Here is an 18,377-nt window from a genome sequence, read left to right on the forward strand (position 1 = left end):
GTCCTGTGCCCGGCACCCTGCAACCAATGGGCAATGGAGCCCCTCATGGGACATGCCCACGGCAGGAAACACGGCTCCAACCTGAGCAACAGGGACAGAGCCCAGCCCTGCCCAGCACCAGGGATGGCCCCAGCGCTGCTGCACCAGGTGCCTGTGGAGCACACGCTGCTGTGGGACCCACCGGACCTGCCTGGCCCAGACAAGGGGAAGCTGCACCACACCGAGGGGTCGTTTCCACACCGGCTGTGGCCAGGCCTTGGGCTGAGCTGTTTGCAGCATGGTGCTGGGCTCAGCTCTGTGGGACAGAGCCCATACTCTCACCTGCACCCTTGCTCCAGCTCCTCGGCTCCTGCTTCCACAGCTTCCCTGTGGGTACCCTGGGGATGAAGGGAGTCAGCTCTGAATGAAACACAGCACCTCAGGTATTCACCCACAGTGCTGCGGGCAGGGACACCCAGACCAGTTCCCGTCATTCCTGTGCCTCCCTCCAGCTGAGCCCCTCTCCCTGCTGCAGTCCTGCAGCAGGAACCAGGTACTCTTTCCATGAGGAAATCCCCAGCTTTTAGGCACCCAGACATGGCCATTCTGCATCAGCACTGGGATAAGGACACCATGTATGGAGTGCCAAGAGCCAGAGGCTGGACTGAACGTACCTGTGCTGTTATCTCCAGCCCCAGTGCAGGAGCACTGCTCTAGCTGGCGCTGGGTGCCTGTGGTGACATGCCCACACATGCAGCACTCTTGCCTCCAGGGCCTGGCAGATGGCAGAGGGGATGAGCCCTGACTCTCTTAGAGGTGGTGGAGCTTCTCTTCTAGCTCCCAGCCATGGTGGGACAGGACATGTGCTGTAAGCAAGAGGATGCACTTTGCAGCTATGGGAGGCTCCTGGATAGCCCCAGGTGTGCTGCAATCCAAAAGGAGTAATTTAGAACAACCTTCCTCACCTTGAGACCAACCACCAAGTTTGTGATATCCTTGTACTGAATTAGGGTGAAAGAACACCGACCCACCAGTTCTGTGATTTATTAATACAAAACACAAGGCATGTTAGACATGGTAGCTCAATAGCAATTATTTTAACCAGATTAGGAAGTCCTGTGCCACGTGTTTTTACTTACATCTGATCAATATTCAATAAAAAGAGAGTGGAGAGATAGAGGAAGGGAAGTTAGAAGATACCACCACTCATGGATGTAGCATTTTACTGGTCCTCTTCACCCAGGGTATTGCTGGTGCTGGGAGCTCACCCTCTGACCTGGCTCCCCTGTCTTTTAGCGTTCACATTCTTTGGGATATTACTGATAACTTGCATTTGAAACCCGCTTTACTCTGATAACAATACATGTGTTTTAGAGAACACATGCACAGTTCCACAGTTGGGGTTCTGCGAGCATCCTCCAGATGGTTGTTGTTCTCATACCATGGTGTCTGCTATCTGACCCCATCTTTCATGCACACAAAGTCAGCTTGAGTTACCTGATAAAAATCCATTACACATCTTTCACAGTCCTGTGGAAGCTTATGAGCCTCGAACAAGGGGGCCATAGCGAACCTGTCTATACGTTATCTAAAGTAAACAGCCTTGTTCTTTGCTTCTTTTGCGATTATACTTGCAATGTTTCCCATCATAGAATGCAAGTAGTGTCTGAGATAAGCTCAGTTTCCCGTTCTGATTTTCACACCTGCTTCCTACAGACTGTAAGTGGTGTTCCAGACACACTCAGTTTCCTGACTCTCACATTATGGAATATAAGCAGTGACTGAGACAAGCTCAATTTCCCGATGCTCAGAGCGGGGGCAGTGAGGTGGGTCCATCCTTGGAGCAGTTGTGCTGCACCATGAGATCCTCTATGCCATGCACGGCAGAGTGGTAGGCCAGGTCCCCCCTGCAGGTGCGGGCGGTGCGGCGGGTGCAGTGCGCGTAGGCTCGCAGCGCCGTGCAGAACTCCGGAGCCTCCTCCGTGCCCACGTGGTGGGAGCCTGACGTGGCCGCCCAGAACTCAGAGTTGCACTTGAGGATCTTGCATGGGGATGTCACTGGAAGGACAACACCAGGAGGTTAATGCTTCGCACGCCTCATGTGGGGCATCCCGCTCTACCCCCGGCAACACACGGGTGTCCCCCTCCCACAGCCCAAACTCATGACATCGGCTCTACCGCGTGATGGAGCCTCGCTCGCCAGATGTGACCCTCTCACATGACCTGAGTCTCATGCATCAAAACCAAAGAAACCAACAGGATCTGCCCCAATTTAAGTCAAGAAGGGAAAGAGCATCCAGGCATTGGATTAATGCTCCTGGGGGAAAACCAGAGCGTGGAAGAATGGGACATATTCATTACCAGTGATAAGGATGATCCTTAAATGTGGGGCGAGATGCAATGGTGTTTTAATGCTTTTTTAGGGTTTGACATTCAAAGCTCTGTGCTGTATGAATCACTGTGAGCTGTGAGTACACATAGCTCTACCAATACAAACATCTAGATAAGCTAAATGATTTACACTTTTAAGCTCCCACTGGAAGGTGTTTGCCCAGCCTCACATCAGGCCTCCCTCTAGGAAACCAGTATCCTGCAGAACCCATCACCCAATGGAACAGGCAATGCCAACCCAGGACACACGCTCCTGCTCTCCCGAGGTCACCCCTGTCACTGGGGCACTGCACTGCAGCAGGCACCAGGATGTGCTGTTGGCCTGGGACCTTTTCCAGCCAGCATCCTGTGGTCACCAAACGCCCACCAGGGGCCTGGGGGATCACACAACCCGCATCCCAGTGCTCAGCCCTCATCGGGACACTATAATACACACTGTTAACATAAATGTTCAACCATATGCACACATCTGACTTGCTCAGCCTTTTGAGTGCCCGTTATTTCCCTTCTGGACGTGTCAGTTTACTTGGATCTCATACCCAAATCAAGCTCTTTCAAAAAAACAGCACAAAATCAACAGTTCCTCTGTTCTCCTGCAAATTCTCTGGCAAAGAGAATTACTGGGAATTCATTTAATAAACAAAAGCCAATTGTCCTGAGACTCTTGGGCACATGTCACCCAGATCTGTTAACTTGAAAGCATTCACTGTTAAGAGATACTGTTTAATATCCCTTGGTTACTAACAGGTGGAAAGTATTTCATCTCTCACATGCACGATGCTGCTTAGGCAGCCCCCAGAGACCCCGTTCACATGGGGCTCTCAGGAGGGGTTGAAGCTTCCTCGCTGTTGGGAACCCCCAAATTCCCCAAAAGCACAGGGGGAAAAGGGCAAAGGATTTGCCAGGGGGAAAATCCCCCTTTTTCCTATCTCCCCACCCCAAAACGCCTTCAACAGCAGCCCCCAACATGCTCCCAGCCCTGCACATGGGGAGCACCGTCTCCGCCTGCGCCCCGCTCCCGCGGGCTCCGGATCACCTCGTTCTGCCAGTTCTTTGCACCTTATTTGACTGCTGACGGGAGAATCAAACAAAGCAGCAGCCACATCTCCTATCAAGTTCTTTCTTGCACCGTAAATCTCACAGCCCGAACGCTTTGCAACTCAACCGTTCCGAACAGGGCGTTAAGCAACGCAGAGGGGAGCAGCTCCAGAGCTTCTAGAAGCAAACACACACACATACTGGGTTCAGCTTCCAGCTGCTGGGAAGTCCCCTAGGAGAAGCGGGGCGCGGAGGGACACCCCACTGCTAAGGGCAGCGCTGGAAAGGCTCCGCTTAAGACGCTGCACCTACAGTTACGCAAAAGAAAGGCAGGAGTCACTTGAGAAATAACACATTACATTTAAAATGGGAAAGTTCTACTGTATGGGGCGTATGGGGAGAGGGAGGATATGCGGGTGTCCCCCCCCTTTGCAAAGCACCGGGCACACCCGGGAAGGGGAGCACAAGGGAACCTGCCCGCCGCTGTCACAACAACCCTCCGCCGGGGGCTGCTTTCATTCCCACCATCTCCTTCCTTGTGGGATGAGACAAAGAAGATGAGGTCAAGGAAGAACCCGCACCGAGACTGCTTGGGAAAAACGGGATTGGGGGGGGGGGGGGGGGGGGCACACACCGAACCTGAGCCCCGCTCGCTCCTTTGAAACATGTGGCAAAGCGCTGCAGAGAGGGAAGAGAAAGAGGCCCCGAGACAGGGGCCGGAGGCGGCTGTCCAAGGGCTGGAGAAACACGGGGGAAACGCTGCGAAATAAAGAGGCTGTTCCTTACCTGGAGGGAAGATGCAGAGAAAGACAAGGAGGATTTGGAAAAGTCCCAGGGCTGTGGATCCTGCCCCTCTCCCCATACCCATCCATCCAGCTCGAGCTTTAACCACTATCCTCTCCCTGGAAAACAAGCAATAGAAACGAGAGAAAGAAATAGAAAAAAAGTAAAATAAATAAGTAAAATAAATCATTAATAAGAAAAGAATTGGGTAAAATAACCAAATCAAAGACTCACATGGCAGGGGGGGAGATGCAGGGACCGGCAGCCCCAGCACACTTTTACTCCTCCTCCTCTCTTTCCCCTCCCATCGCAAACCAGCCCACACCATCCATCATCCGCTGCCTTCCAATGTCCGCATCCTCTCGCTGCGCCTCCTCCTCCCGCCGGAGCCTCCCGGTAAGGGGCGGAGGAACGCGCTGCTCTGGGCTGGAGCGGGGAGGGATGATGCCGGTCACCCCGTGCCCCGTCGGGTCCGTGTGCCACCGAGCACGGCGGGGCAGGGAGGGCTCTGTTGGTGCTGCCGCTTGTAGCGCAGCTCGAGGGGCATTTGAGAAGGACTTCATCCACCCCACGGGGGTCTCAGCGCCTCTGTTCCCTGGGGCTGCCCGGAGCGCTTTGGGTGCCCCCTGAATGGAGGAACTTGGGGCAAAAAGTCACTGGTAGAGTGAGGAGAAGCTGAGGCAGGGAGACGGAGGCAGCGGGGTTGCGGGAGGGATGGCGCAGCCTGTGGGACACTGACTCCCAGGACCGGGAGCTTTGCTGCTGCTCTGGGCTCCCCATGCGGGCGCTGGGGCTGAGCAGGGACACGGCGGCCACCGGCTGCTGCTCACAGGGGATACCTGGAACAGCCCCAGCTGCCGAGCCAAGGTCACACAAAATGGCGCTCGGCCCAGGACCGGCGGCTTCTGGCGCGGCCTAAAGCGAGGGTGAGGGCTCCTCGGCTGCCCCGGCCCCTCACAGGAGTTTGTGCCGGGCTGGGTCCTACTCCCTGCGACCTGGAACTGGTGGGCAATGGTTTCAACCTGCACAACAGGGACAGACCCCGGCCATGCCCAGCACCACCAGGGATGGCCCCAGCGCTGCTGCACCAGGTGCCTGTGGAGCACACGCTGCTGTGGGACCAACCGGACCTGCCTGGCCCGGACAAGGGGAAGCTGCACCACACCAAGGGGTCGTTTCCACACCGGCTGTGGCCAGGCCTTGGGCTGAGCTGTTTGCAGCATGGTGCTGGGCTAAGCTCTGTGGGACAGAGCCCATACTCTCACCTGTGCTCCTGCTCCGGCTCGTCGGCTCCTGCTTCCGCAGCTTTCCTATGGGTACCCTGGGGGTGAAAGGAGTCAGCTCTGAATGAAACACATCACCTCAGGTATGCACCCACAGTGCTGTGGGCAGGGACACCCAGACCAGCTCCTGTCATTCCTGTGCCTCCCTCCAGCCGAGCCCCTCTCCCTGCTGCAGCCCCACAGCAGGAACCAGGACCTCTTTCCATTAGGAAACCAGTTTTTCAGGGCCATAGCACTCAGGGACATTTCACTGTTGGCTGCAGCTTGGCTCAGCTGCAGAGGCTGGGAAGGGCTGGACCCAGTGGCTACAGGTGTGAAAAGTGCTTTTTACAACGAGCTCTTGTAACAGGAGGGAAATGGCTTCGAGCTTTGCACGGCCTCTTGCCATATGAGCATCACTGGGGATGGGTGGAAAGGCTGAACCAAAGCAGCGCGCAGGCTGCCATTGCATCCTGCCTGGATAGAGGCACGTCCTCCTGGGGCTGGGGACAGAGCAGCGAGCTCCATATCTGCAGCAGGAGCAGCACTTCTGGAGGAAGGGGAATTCTCCGTGGACAGGGTCAAAATGATCTTTACGTACCTCCAAGGATCCAGAAAAGACAGAGGTTGGTTAAATACATAAACATTGGTGCCATCCCAGTGAAATCCTGGTGGAAATGGGTGAGGAAACGCATGGCTTCTGATCATGTGGAAATTCCCATTCGAAGGGGTTTCCAAATCTCTGTCACCGCAGACTGGGAAGCTATTTAGAACAGCCAAGAACAACATGCTTATTCCTGCACTGTGAAAACACCCACCACGGCATGCCCAGGGCTGCAGGGAAGGGTCCTGGGATCCCAAAACAGCCCAGGATACACCATGGACCCCTCAGATTCACCATGGACCCCTCAGACTCACCAGGGACACACCAGGAACACCATGGAGCCCCCAGACTCACCACACTGGCACTGTTCTGAAAATCTCCGTAACACTTTTTAATATACAAGAATCAAAAGTACAGCAGTTTTACAATGTAGGAAAATTTCATACATACTATATAAACAACATATTTACATCAGAAATCACTAGGACAGTGGCATGGGGGGGGGGTTTCTTCTTTCCCACAAATATAAATTAATATTAATTACTGTTTTTAGTCAACAAGTTTCAAAGTCCGTGGTTTTTTACAGTAAAGAGTCCTTCTCTCCCAGGAGGGGAGGCAGAGGTTGGGAGGAAATGGGTGAAAGCACAACAGTATTTTTGGGGGGGTCACTTGAACCGTTCAGGGAAGGACTGTCAGAACACTGTAGTATCCATCCTGTGGGGCACCACATCGCCTGCGCCTGCAGCAGGTTTCAGTCTGCAGGACTTCCATCGTGTGCATGACACAAACTTTACACCATTTCCAAAGGGGTCAGGCTGAAAAACCATATACCATAAAACCCCAGCAAATTGCTACTTTCTTCCTGCCAAGAGGGAATCTCGCAGCTGGTTCACAAGGAAAAGCTGTACCAGATGTTGTTACAAACACTGCAGTGAAGTTTATGGCTGTGGACCTGTCCCCTCCGATCCCACTCACATCCAAGTGACTGCGCCTGGTTATGGTCCCTGTGCTGAGAGGACATAAAATGCATGTGTGTGCTCAGAGAGGACTTCCTCCCAAATCTAGTTCTCCATCTTCACTAGAACAGGTTGCCCAGAGAAGCTGTGGCTGCCCCAAACTGTGAGACTGCAGTATCAGGCTAAGGTGACAGCGGGGACAGTTCTTTGGTGGATATGGGAAAAGCTTTTGCTGTTGCACAAGAAGAAAACCCCAACCAACCTCATACTCTGAACCCGGGCTGAGCAAGAAACCACCACAGCTGGGCACAGAAAATGCCTCTTGCTGGGGTTCAGAGTTTTCCTCCACCAACCGTAACACTGGTCTGGCCAGCACTGCCTTCTGCTATGAGTGTATGGCACGAGCTTTCCATCACGATAGCACCGCTTGGTGAACAAAAAGAGCAACTCTCTTTGCTCCTCTGAGGCTTCCTCCATTGTCACATGAAAAGCTAATACCTCTGAAAAGAAAGGACCTCTTTGTTGAATACCACAGCAAGCGCCTGCAATCACAGCTTAGTGAGGAACGCCGCTATCTCACACCTCTCCTAGCCCCACAGCTCCAAAGGGGGACTGCGGAAGCCTTCAGCTCCTCCTGCACAGCTCAACACGAGTGTAACACTACTATCGCAGGGCAGTGCAGTGCTCCTAAGCAAGCAGAGCTGCCCTGCAGTTGGTGGGAATCTTGCAAAATAAAAAACACCAAAAAGGAGAGCAAAACACTTCCCGTGTGTCCCGTTAAACCAGCGGGCTCGGGAAGGAGTGACAGCAGCAGGTTTCAAGGGATACACGGCATGGAATGGGACATGGGGGTATTAGTGTTGGTTTGTGTGTGTGCCTGCCAAGGCACCGCCTGGAGTCAGGAAGCCAGCCCTGAACACCATCTCCCCTCACTCTTTGGGGAAAGGACATCACAGCTTATTAGGGTCACATACTGGCACCTCAATAGGAGGTCAGGCTTCTGTCCCCCAGCAAAAAGAGTCTGGAACAGCCTGGTCTTTAACACTGAGCTCCAGGGGATGATGCACCATGCTCTGGGCAGCCCGGCTGCTGGGGGAGCTTTATGACTGGTCTCCAGGATGTGACTCTATGGAAAAAGGCCTAGGACCTGAAAAATCACCACCACCACAGCTACTTCTGGCCAGCAGCCTGTGCACAGCCCCTCTCATCGCACCCGTCTACAGGCTGAACACGGTTCTGCATCAGACACTGAGGCTCCAAGACTTGGAGGAGTGTTTGCTCTAAGTGCACTGAGCTGGGCTGCAGACTCCTCTCTTCCCTCTGCCATGCTGGGCTCTTAAGACATTTGCTCCAAGGATATTTAAGGACCCCAGCCCTGAATTCCTCATTCTCTCCCTGCTCACTTAGGTGCTGTCTTTCAGTGCAGCAGTTACTGCTGACAGCTGAACAGCCATCAGCCCACTGCACTTCTACCGAGCTCTGCTCCACCATCCCTCATCCTTCAGTTGCAGCAGAGGTTTTGGATCACTGTTTGATGAAGTGCAGACAAATGACTTGCCCAAAGTCTAGAACACTTCAGTGGCAGGGAGATGAGGAGCCTCAGGATGCCCAGAGCCAGCTTTTGACCTTGCAGCACCTGGACCATCCCAGCTGCCCATGTCAGAAGAGAAGAGGAGTTTTTGTTATGAATTCCTGAGCTCTGCCCAGTGGGAAATACTGTTCTCACCTGATTTACTTCCTATTAGTTACAAGTTAATAAGCCTTTGTTAAGAAAGTCTTTTTCTCCCCCCACATATCCCAAAGCCCTCTGGAGTCAAGATTTGCCAGTTGTAGCCCTAGAGACGGCAGGTCAGCCCCACCTCTTTAGTTGCAGGAGACACAATAGTCAAAGCAGAACCAGTTTCTTGAAATGGATAGGGACATGGAAATGGTAATATGGCCAGGAAAGCTATGGATTGTCACCAGCATGGCTCCAACTCCTTTGGAGTCACTCCGCAGGGACACCACGTCCCTCTTTCAACCAAGTTTGGCTGCAGAGGGACTCTTCTGTCCCTCTTTGAATACACCCTCCCACTGCCCTATGCTGGTTTCACACAAAGCCCATCCCCGCCAGTTTATCCCCAATACCAAAGCAGCATCTGTCAGGTAACACAAGCACAGTCCTTAAGCAGCATTGATCTGCCTTCTTGGTTTGGGAAAACACTGGCTGGGGGAAAATCCCTTGGGTCCATCAGACTGGGGAAACATGACCAAACTGAATGAGGCAGCAAAGGCTGGTTCCAACGTTCAACAGTGGAAGAAGGGAAAGGAAACAGAGTTAAACACTGACAGGGGACAATTCCCTTGTGTCCATTGGACTGGGGAGAACAAAACAAGGAATGAGGCAGCAAGGCTGGTTTCAACGTCCAGTAACAAAAGAGAAGAAAGGAAATGGGAATTTAAACTGGAACAAAGAATGAAGGGGAAAATGAGGGGAAAAAACAAGGGGAAAAAAAATCTTCCTCTACCTAATCCCCCAAATTTCCTCCCTGACCCAGGAAGATGATAGCAGCATGTTCAAAGTTTGTGGTTGTTGTCTTGGAGAAAGCAGCAGTTGTTGCATCAAACCAAGTATTTCAGATGTCTGCCTTCTCCCTCTCAGTCACTTTATGTTTTCCGAATGTTCCAGTTATAATCTGGATTGGTCTTCTGTTCTAATGACCTATCCAGAGGTGACCTGTGATCCAGAGGGGACTTGGGATCGAGGGGGGATTTCTGAGAGGGGGGTGAGCGAGGGTCCGACACTCCAGCGTGAGGTGGAGGGAGAGGCTGTTTGTAATCTCCCGATTTGTCTGTGTGGAAGGACCGGTAGTGGTCCGAAGGTCCTTGGCCATGGTATCCCATGGGTGGCCTGTGGTCAGACATCCGCCTGAAGTCCTGCTGGTGGTAGTTCTGAGGCCTGAACTCATCAGATCGCCGACGCTTGGAATCGTGGTGGTGCCTGCAGAAAGAGAATGAGAGACGGATGGAGAGCAGTTCCCTAAGGAAACCCCGGCCATCACAGTGCTTCCCTGCATGTTCTTCCCAGCCTTTCCAAGAGGAAAGGGAATAATTACCTGTCGTAATAATCTCGGTGGCCTCGGTGGTCTCGGTCACTGTTGTACTGTTCGTACGGCCTCTTGCGGGACATGTTATTGGGTCTGTAGCTCCCAGAGCTCCGGTGGGGCTCCCCACGAGACCGCCGATCCCCGTAGTGGTGGTCCTTGTACCAGTGCTGCTCGTACTGGTGATGCCGCTCCCCGCCCCACATCTGGTTGCTGTTGCCACCGTAGTTGAACTTCCGATCCCTCTGCCATTCCCCTCGGTCTGCAATGAGGAAAGCACCACTGAGTGTCTTCCATGCTCTAGTTTAATGTGCTGAATTCTCAAAGAAATGGTAACCTGACCAGCCACATGTCCCAGAAGAATTTGTGTCCGAGAGCAAAGAGCCCTTAGGTTACAAGGGATGATTTCTCTTGGCTTGCAGCACTCACCCGTGTTGCTGAAATGTCTTTTGTTTGGATGGCCATAGTTGTCCCGTGGGTGCCCGTGCATCTGCTGCTGGGCATGGGAAGGGGGCAAGTGGATCTTCTGGGAATGAGGGTTGTGAGGCACGTGAGACTGGGACATCATGGAGTCGCGGCTGGAGCCTGAAGGCTCTGGGCGGAACGGCTTCTTCATGCTGGACATGTCCTCCTTCTTCTTCTGCTCCTGCAAAGTGGAAGAGAACATTACAGCTCCAGTGCTCCTTCATCGAAGGATTCACATTATGGGAGTAATGGCCTTACCTGTCAGGCTCTGGAATGTTCTGCAGAGTCCCCCTGCTGTGGGCCACCCAACTCTTTGAGCATTTGGAAAACCAGCTGTGCCCAAGCATGGTATAAATGGCAATGGCACAAATGTGATGGAGGACAGGGACAAGGTAGCCCCACATGGCTCTGCTTCTACATCCTGTCTCTAAAGGGCTGTTCACTTTCAAGGTCAACCCAACACAATGTGCCACACCAGGTAACGATTTCTCTTGGTCAGAACAGCCAAAGTGACCAGTGCTGTCAGGTGAAGGCAGAAATACCATGCAAGAGGTGGCAAATGCAGCCAGACTGATGAGATGTTAAGAAAATCACAGACTGCCAGTAACAATAAAGCAAACCCATGAAAGAAGTGACACTGCAAAGTGCGACAACTTTTAAGGGAAGCAACCAAAGGGAAAGCACTTCAGGTCTCACCTCTTCTTCCTGTGATCTTTTCTTATGAGCCATCTTGTACAGTTTGTGCAGTTTTCTGGCATCAAATTCTGTGAATTTTGACACAAATATCCACAGGTTCCTAGGAGGACATGAGCATTTTCTGTTAGATGCTACATCAGCAGTTTAAGTGCCAACTGCTTTCAAGACAACATCAAATCAGTTCTACCCTCCCTGGAAAACAATCTCAACCCAGCTCAGGACAGGATGAGCAGGAGAGTTGGAACCACATTCTTCAGAGCAAAATAAAGAGGTTTGCATTGGTTTACTTAAAGTAGCTCTGAAGTCAGTTTAGCTGAAACCAGCACAAAGAGAACAGCCATGGACTGAGTGGGCCAGAGAACACAAGAATCCACTTGTTCACTAAGAGGCAAATGGCAAACTCATCCACATAAAACCTAGCAGCCTCTGAGGACCCTTCTTAAATATCACAGACCAACCAAGCAAGAAAGCAAAATGACCCCTCACCTTCTCCATAACTTGATATGGTCCTGGTCAGTGTAGGCTTTAAGGCACTCAGAGATGCGGTCCCCAATTTTTAGGAGGCAGCTGCGTGTGTGCTCCAGCTGTTCTTGAACTGTCAGTCCCTTATCAGGCTTATCGAGTTGCTTCAGTGCTTTTTTGACTGGTCTCATCCTTTCCTTGCACTTGAAAAAGCGAGAGAGCAGAAAGTGATTCCTTTGGCACAGGGCTCTACACTGCTCTTGTTCATCAGACAGAGCAGGAAGAAGTGTTCTCATGAGCACGACGTACAAGTTATCTGACCATTAGGAAAGGAGCAGTCAGAATCACTGAATAGTTTGAGTTGGAAAGGAAGTGCCATTTAAAGCAGCTGCTAGTAGGCACAGAGGAGGCTAGTGGGTAACACATGCATAAGGTTCCACCATGCTCTCACATCAGCCAGTGGGACACTAGGACAGGCCTCATACCCTGACACCTAAAAAGCATCCTTGGATAACGTGGAAGCAAACCCTGGCTGCCTGGCTGGGCTCTGCCACTGCCCTCCCATCTCCCAAGGAAAATACTCACTATACTGAATGTTTCTTGGTCCAGATCATCATCTTCCTCCTCCCCGATGGGAATTGGTTCACTCCCTGCAGTAATGTGGACAGGACCTTGCGATCTCTTCCCTTTATTTCCTGATTTGGCTTCACCACCTTTAGGCTTTACAAGGACAAATTACACACATCACATGTGGAGCCAGATCCCAAGTGATCCAACTAAAAACCTCTGCAGTGCTGTTACTGGCAGTGGTTAAGCCCAGGCACTGCTCCTACAACTTTCCTCCCAAGATCCCCAACTGTTTAGCTGCAATGCCTCTATTTATCATCCCTGTGGAAGTAGTGACAAGTAAAAGACAACATTTTGGACATTAATACAATATTCATACACATGAAGAGAAAACCAACATTGAAAACTTGGAGAGAGCTTGAGCTAAAGAATATCCCTTGCAAGGACAGAGCTCAGAGTAGTCTCATGTCTATGAGGGTCTTCAGCTTCATGTGATGTTACTAGTCCTCACACCCTCTGGAAAGCAACCTCAAATCATGGCCTGTTAAACTCTGATCATAACAAATATCTCTGGAAAGCAAACTTTCCCCTATATAAGCAACCAAACTTCTTGCTTTGCACTTATGATCCCAGTATCAAAACATAGTGGGCAGGGTGTACATACCTGTTCCTTGGACAGGTACTTCAGGTCATTATTACAAAAGCCCTTCCAGTTTGAACCCACCACTCAGGGCACTTGTACCCAAAATTCAAGGGACATTTTAGTCCACAACATACCATTGATGTTGAAACACTCATTCTAGTGAGTCCTGAACAGCAACAAGGCCAACTTAGCCTTGATGGTGTGGACATTTGGGATATTTGGGGTTAGCTTAGATTAAAGGGGAATACAGACAAGGAGCTGCCAACCCTGTGATAAATCACAGCTGAACAGAACTTTGAGTGCTCCTGGCACTTCCCCCTTTCTTCCTTAACATCAGCTATTTGGCCATATTGCTCTCTTAGGAACAGTTGTACCTGAAAGGCAGTCTGACAAAATCTCATCCTTTTTGCTCACAATGCATCAAGCTTTAGGATATATTCCCTCACCCCTCAGTGCTTCATTGATGTCTTTTCGCACAAGTTTTTAATGAATCATAAGCCTCATAGTTTGTCCTTCTGCTCAGAAACCTTCCTAACTCTGAAACTGCTCCCCAGAGCACCACATACCTTCTCTTTCTTCTCTTTTGTCTTCTTTTTCTCTTTATCGCTTTCTTTTTCCTTCTTAGTGGTTGTCTGTTTTTCCTTGTTCTCTTTGTTCTCTTTCTTCTTCTGTTTCTTTTTCACTGGGCAATTTTCCAAGCCATCCTCCTAGAAAATCAGCACAAAGTTGGAGTCCCTCACCTCACATACACTTTCTTCCATAAAGCTTCCATCCTTGAAACAGGCAATTTTTGAGGTCCATCCAAATTTGCCCTCACACCTCTTTAGCCAGACAGCAAGCCCTGCTGAACCAGCTGCAACCCTTGACTAAAGGATATACAAAACAGATGAACTGAAATCTGCAACTAGCTGGCACACTGTAGATAAGCATTGCTTCCCTCTGCCAGCTCTGCTCGAGAACACTCAGCCCCTAAGGTAGATACTGATCAGCACATGAACAAAAAGTCACAGACTACAAGCCAAACCACTCAAAGACAGAAGGTTTTCTAAGCAACAGCACGACCTTGGTAAACTCCAGCTTCACCACTGGCTGATGTACTGAAAAGGAGAGGAAAACAATTCTTCTTTCTCTCCTTTATAAGGGCAGCAGACTTTGTCCTGAAACAACCTTTCCTCCTTTGACATGGATCCATTCTAGGATCCCGCAAAACAAAGCACTAAAAGAGTGGGTGGGAAAGGTCTTTCTTTCACCCCCACAGCTGTAAATGTGTTTTTGTGTTTGCCAGTCTCCTGCAATAACAACACACCTTAAGGAAACCTGGAAAAACCACTACCCACCAAGTTGACTCACCTTGACTTCACCTTCTTCTGACTGGTTGTCTGAGTGCCGAGGAGAGAGGAGTTCATTCCCATGCTCATCTTTGACTTTGGGAGCTTTGTTCTCTTTCTTTACTCGTGGTTTCCTCTTCTTTAGCTTGCCCTGGTGAGAACAGAACAAGTCAGGGCAAGCAAATAGCTACAGCTACTTCCTGGGGACATACCCCATCTCCTGAACATCTTACAGACAGCTGGAGGACCTGCAGGGCAGCAGGAAGCTTCATGAGCCCGTGTCCTTCAGTTACATGTAATAGTTCTCATTTCAGTATCACAGTGCAACCAGGTAACAGACAAGTTCACATAAATGATGTTCAGTGACCTGGGGACACTCACTGTCTCCCACCACCAGCCACCCAGTCATCCCAAAATCCCCAGAACCAAGCAGCTGCATTTCACCTCTTCCCCATCTTTCATGTTTTCCTTCTTGTCCAGATCTTTCTTCAGCAGTTTCAGTAGATAATCAACTCGGGTCTGGAGCTGTTTTCCCTGAGGTTTCTTATCTGTCTCAACAGGTAGGATCTTTGATAAAAAACAGAAAAATATATAGCCAAATACACCTAGAAAACCTTAACAAGAGATACACATTAGCAACAGTTCTTCCAGGCCCAGCAAAGGGTCAGAGATGCTGCACCTTCTGAGATAACAAGAAGGTGAGACCTCTCACACAGAGTCTCTCTGTCTAGCCAAAAACAAAGCTCCTAGTGAGCAAGCCAGCATCCCTCCCTTGGCCTTTTGCAGAAGTGAAAGGAGCCCAAGGCAGCTCTCTAGATTCTCTATGATCTTTCTTGGAAGTATGCAAAGGAATTAAAAAACCAACATCTTTGTAAACTGTTTTTAGGTTGCAGAACTGAGTCCACTCTCCTTGACACATCACATTCATTTGTGGCAGCCTTGTCACAGTGGGCTGGTCCCCTCTGGTAACCAGAGACATGGCTACAGCAATGATACAGAATCAATGAACAAAGCTGCAAGGTGCCACGCTGTGGATGAACTGTCTCAGGCTGCCAGCCAGGTGACCCTCATGCTTCATTGGAAGGTGGGTGGCACGGCTCAGACAATTGTTTCCATTGCAAAATGCCTTTCTGAACTTGATGTAGAAAGGCTCCCAGCCATCAAAATTTCCCAGCCCATCAAATAACACAACTCTGCTTTCCATCAAACAACATTCCATGGAGGTCACTGCTTTCCTCATTATTATTAAGTGTTATTTTTTGAAGGGTTACAAACAGAAACATCTGTTTCTAGAGTAAATCAAACATGTTCTCTATGAACAACGGACCCAGTGCAAGCAACAGGCAAAGCCACTTACCTTATCAGATAGCTTCAGTTCTGGATCTGTTTTAATTAGTTCCCAGTTTCCATAGCCATGCTCGTAAATTCCCACTAACAACCGAGAATCCTCCTCCACTCCCCAGTCGACATCAAAATGGGCTGCTTTGACCCGACACGTCAGGCGGTACCTGAAAGCATTTCAGACATGAGTTGATTCTGGTGTTCTGGGATATAAAGCAAATCTACAGAGCTTGGTTATTCCCTCTTCCCACTGCAAAGTCCAGATTCCTGAGCCCCTTTCTGCATTGCCTGCTCAACCAAACTCACTTCTTCCTTTCCTCTGGGTCTGCAGGAATGGATTTATGCAGCATTTCAAACTCCTCTTCATGCTGGATGATGGATTTCACATTGACTTGGACACCGGAAATCTTCATAGTAGGTCCTCTTCTTTTCCCAGGCCCTTTCCCTGTGTAACAACAGAACACAGCAACTAAGGGACCTCTTGTAGGAAGAGGTGCCTCTGTAAAAATGTCTATGCACACAGAGATCAAGATCTTGCCCTCAACTTCATCTTCAAACAGCAGACCCAAGGTAAGCTTTCTGTCACTAACTCCCTTAGATGTATAATCCAGACACCTCCACTATCATCTTAAAAACACATCTAAGGACACTGGAGCTGTTGCTTCAGTAGTTTTGTTCAGCTGCAGCGGGCAGACCCCCAGCAGGAAATTCAGCCCAGACCCCTCTATCTCCAAATCAACGGCACAGAACAGCCATACATAGATCAGTTAATGATGAACTCATGTCCATCATCATCATGAGAAGTGCTAATTGTGGATCCTGCTTTACCATGGAGCACACAGCACTTTCAACTCCCAGTCCATGGCCAGTTAAAATATGATCTGCTTTGCCTTGTGGGCCACCATTAAGCTGATTACTTCAGCCTCTCCCAAAAACGTTCAGCAGAAGCCATCAGACCCAAATGCAACTTTCCAGGCTGAGCAGAAGACTCAGGGGCTTCTCTCCATTGGTGAGATGGAAATGTGTGCTCTCTCTTCACTTTTAAATCGCACTGTGGCATGCTTCCCTGCCCAGCAAGGGCATGGTTTTCTCCCCAGCTCCATGAAACTTCCCCAGAACCATCCCAACAGCAGCACACAACCCTCTTGCTTACCTTCACCTGGATTTTCTTTCAATTGCTCTTCATATTCTTGCATTGCTGACACACAGCTATTGTGGATGAGTTCCCCTAACCTTTTCAGATCAGCCACAGACTTATCCACCAGCTCAGCATCCCGGGCAATACACTCCAGCCTGGAAAAGGGGAAAAGAAGGTTTGTATGTGATAAAGCATATCTCCTCCCTGCCATTTACTGAGTGTTTCATAGCTTTTAGTAGTCAGTGCTCTGAAGTGGCACAAGTCAAAGTTGTGCAGGAAATTACACAGTTTTAGTCTATTTTTCAGGTCTCAGCTGCCGTACAGAGCAGATGTAGTACAGCTGATCCAATGCTTTGGATTTTCTAGTATTCAAGCAAAGGTGAGAACTGTCTATCTTGGGCACAACAGGCACCTTCTGTGACTGTACAGTGTTCCTTTAGCTTTCTCAGTTCCATTTGATGGTCAAAAGCTGCCATCTGCTGTCCCATTTGCCTGGCTGAAGCTAGTAACAGCAATTAACAGCCCATTTGCCAGCCTTGTGTTTCACAACAGGGGAGTACAACCAGCTGAAAACCCAGTCATTTCTTGTACAATACATGCAGGGATCCCTGCCTCAGGTCTGAGATCTCAGCAAAGGCTACAGCTTTCCAGAGCCAGCACACATACCCATCTCCCTTCCTTCCTCACTTACACTGCATCATAGCACCCAAGCTATGCAGACCCTTGCATGAGGACAGTGTGTGCCTCTCCTTGCTTCCCTTCAAGAGGGATATAGGAGACAAAGAAAGATGCTCCAAATTCAGTCTTGAAACTAACATGCATGGCAAAAGCTCGACAAGCATTTTGGGCAGCATTTGCTGTTCAGACAGCTGCTCCCTCTCCTTCCTAGGCACAGTGGAAATGCCCAAAGGCCCATGCTCTGCCAGCAGGATGATGCTGGGTACAGCCTGGCGCTGCTACTGTTCTAGCTGGGTTTTGGCCAGCATTCATCAGTGCTCATCAACTAAGACATGAGGGACTGTATGGCAGGGCTGAGGTTACTGATATATGACAGCAAGGCTCTGTGCTGTCCATGGAGGTTGTATTGAACACCCGTAGCAATGTGTTTATGGCTGTGCTTTGAAATCTAACATCCCCCACACGATTACCCCTCTGGAGCTGGGCTAGGCTGGGACTCACCGTTCAAGAGGCAATCCAAACTTCTTGTAAGCCTTGATAAACCTAGGCAAAAACCAAAATAAACAGGAATTAAACCAGCTGCCATAAAAAGCGGGTCCAACATTAAGCACTTGAATGTATTAGTTACAGCCTGCCACATAATCAACCTTGCATTCCACACTGATCAGCTAAGCACCTTTCAGCACCAGGAAGCCTAATTCATTAGTCCCCACAAAGAGTTATGTGACCTCGGCAGCAGAAGAACACACCATTATTGTGAATGTTGAATGTTTGACAGATGAGCGGAAGAAAAAAGAGGAGAGGCATAACCACAGTGTAAAAACAATTCAAGGAAAGCATTGGCTCACACCAGGATGGTAATTATTAACTTCAGTTTTCCAAGGAGAAAAAAGAGCCATTAAATCAATGTCATTAGCAATTGTAATGCTCTACCCATCACACAAGAGCCAGATGTGGTGCAAT

At 50.0% G+C, this 18,377-nt stretch overlaps 2 protein-coding genes across 2 annotated transcripts in view; both read right to left on the reverse strand.

Moving 5' to 3' along the window:
- Positions 1 to 1,155: 1,155 nt before the first annotated feature.
- LOC117436676 (repulsive guidance molecule A-like) lies at positions 1,156 to 4,308 on the reverse strand. Its single transcript, XM_034066248.1, has 2 exons — positions 4,195 to 4,308; positions 1,156 to 2,037 (listed from the first exon to the last, which is right to left on the reverse strand). Exons 1-2 carry the CDS (start codon positions 4,274 to 4,276, stop codon positions 1,787 to 1,789), a joined length of 333 nt encoding a protein of 110 aa, XP_033922139.1. The 5' UTR covers positions 4,277 to 4,308; the 3' UTR covers positions 1,156 to 1,786.
- A 2,121-nt stretch (positions 4,309 to 6,429) lies between these two features.
- The window catches only part of CHD2 (chromodomain helicase DNA binding protein 2), a 91,898-nt gene continuing 79,950 nt past the window's right edge, over positions 6,430 to 18,377 (reverse strand). Inside the window, exons 31-43 of the mRNA XM_034065895.1 lie at positions 17,916 to 17,957; positions 16,752 to 16,891; positions 15,905 to 16,043; positions 15,615 to 15,765; positions 14,702 to 14,824; positions 14,280 to 14,408; positions 13,496 to 13,636; positions 12,305 to 12,439; positions 11,744 to 11,922; positions 11,258 to 11,357; positions 10,526 to 10,742; positions 10,109 to 10,358; positions 6,430 to 9,993 (exon numbers count right to left, since the gene is read on the reverse strand). Coding sequence (XP_033921786.1) covers positions 9,660 to 9,993; positions 10,109 to 10,358; positions 10,526 to 10,742; positions 11,258 to 11,357; positions 11,744 to 11,922; positions 12,305 to 12,439; positions 13,496 to 13,636; positions 14,280 to 14,408; positions 14,702 to 14,824; positions 15,615 to 15,765; positions 15,905 to 16,043; positions 16,752 to 16,891; positions 17,916 to 17,957 — 2,080 coding nt within the window. The 3' untranslated portion in view covers positions 6,430 to 9,659. The remainder of the gene's footprint in view (positions 9,994 to 10,108; positions 10,359 to 10,525; positions 10,743 to 11,257; positions 11,358 to 11,743; positions 11,923 to 12,304; positions 12,440 to 13,495; positions 13,637 to 14,279; positions 14,409 to 14,701; positions 14,825 to 15,614; positions 15,766 to 15,904; positions 16,044 to 16,751; positions 16,892 to 17,915; positions 17,958 to 18,377) is intronic.

Source organism: Melopsittacus undulatus, chromosome 9, assembly GCF_012275295.1.
Source record: "Melopsittacus undulatus isolate bMelUnd1 chromosome 9, bMelUnd1.mat.Z, whole genome shotgun sequence".
NCBI lineage: Eukaryota > Metazoa > Chordata > Aves > Psittaciformes > Psittaculidae > Melopsittacus > Melopsittacus undulatus.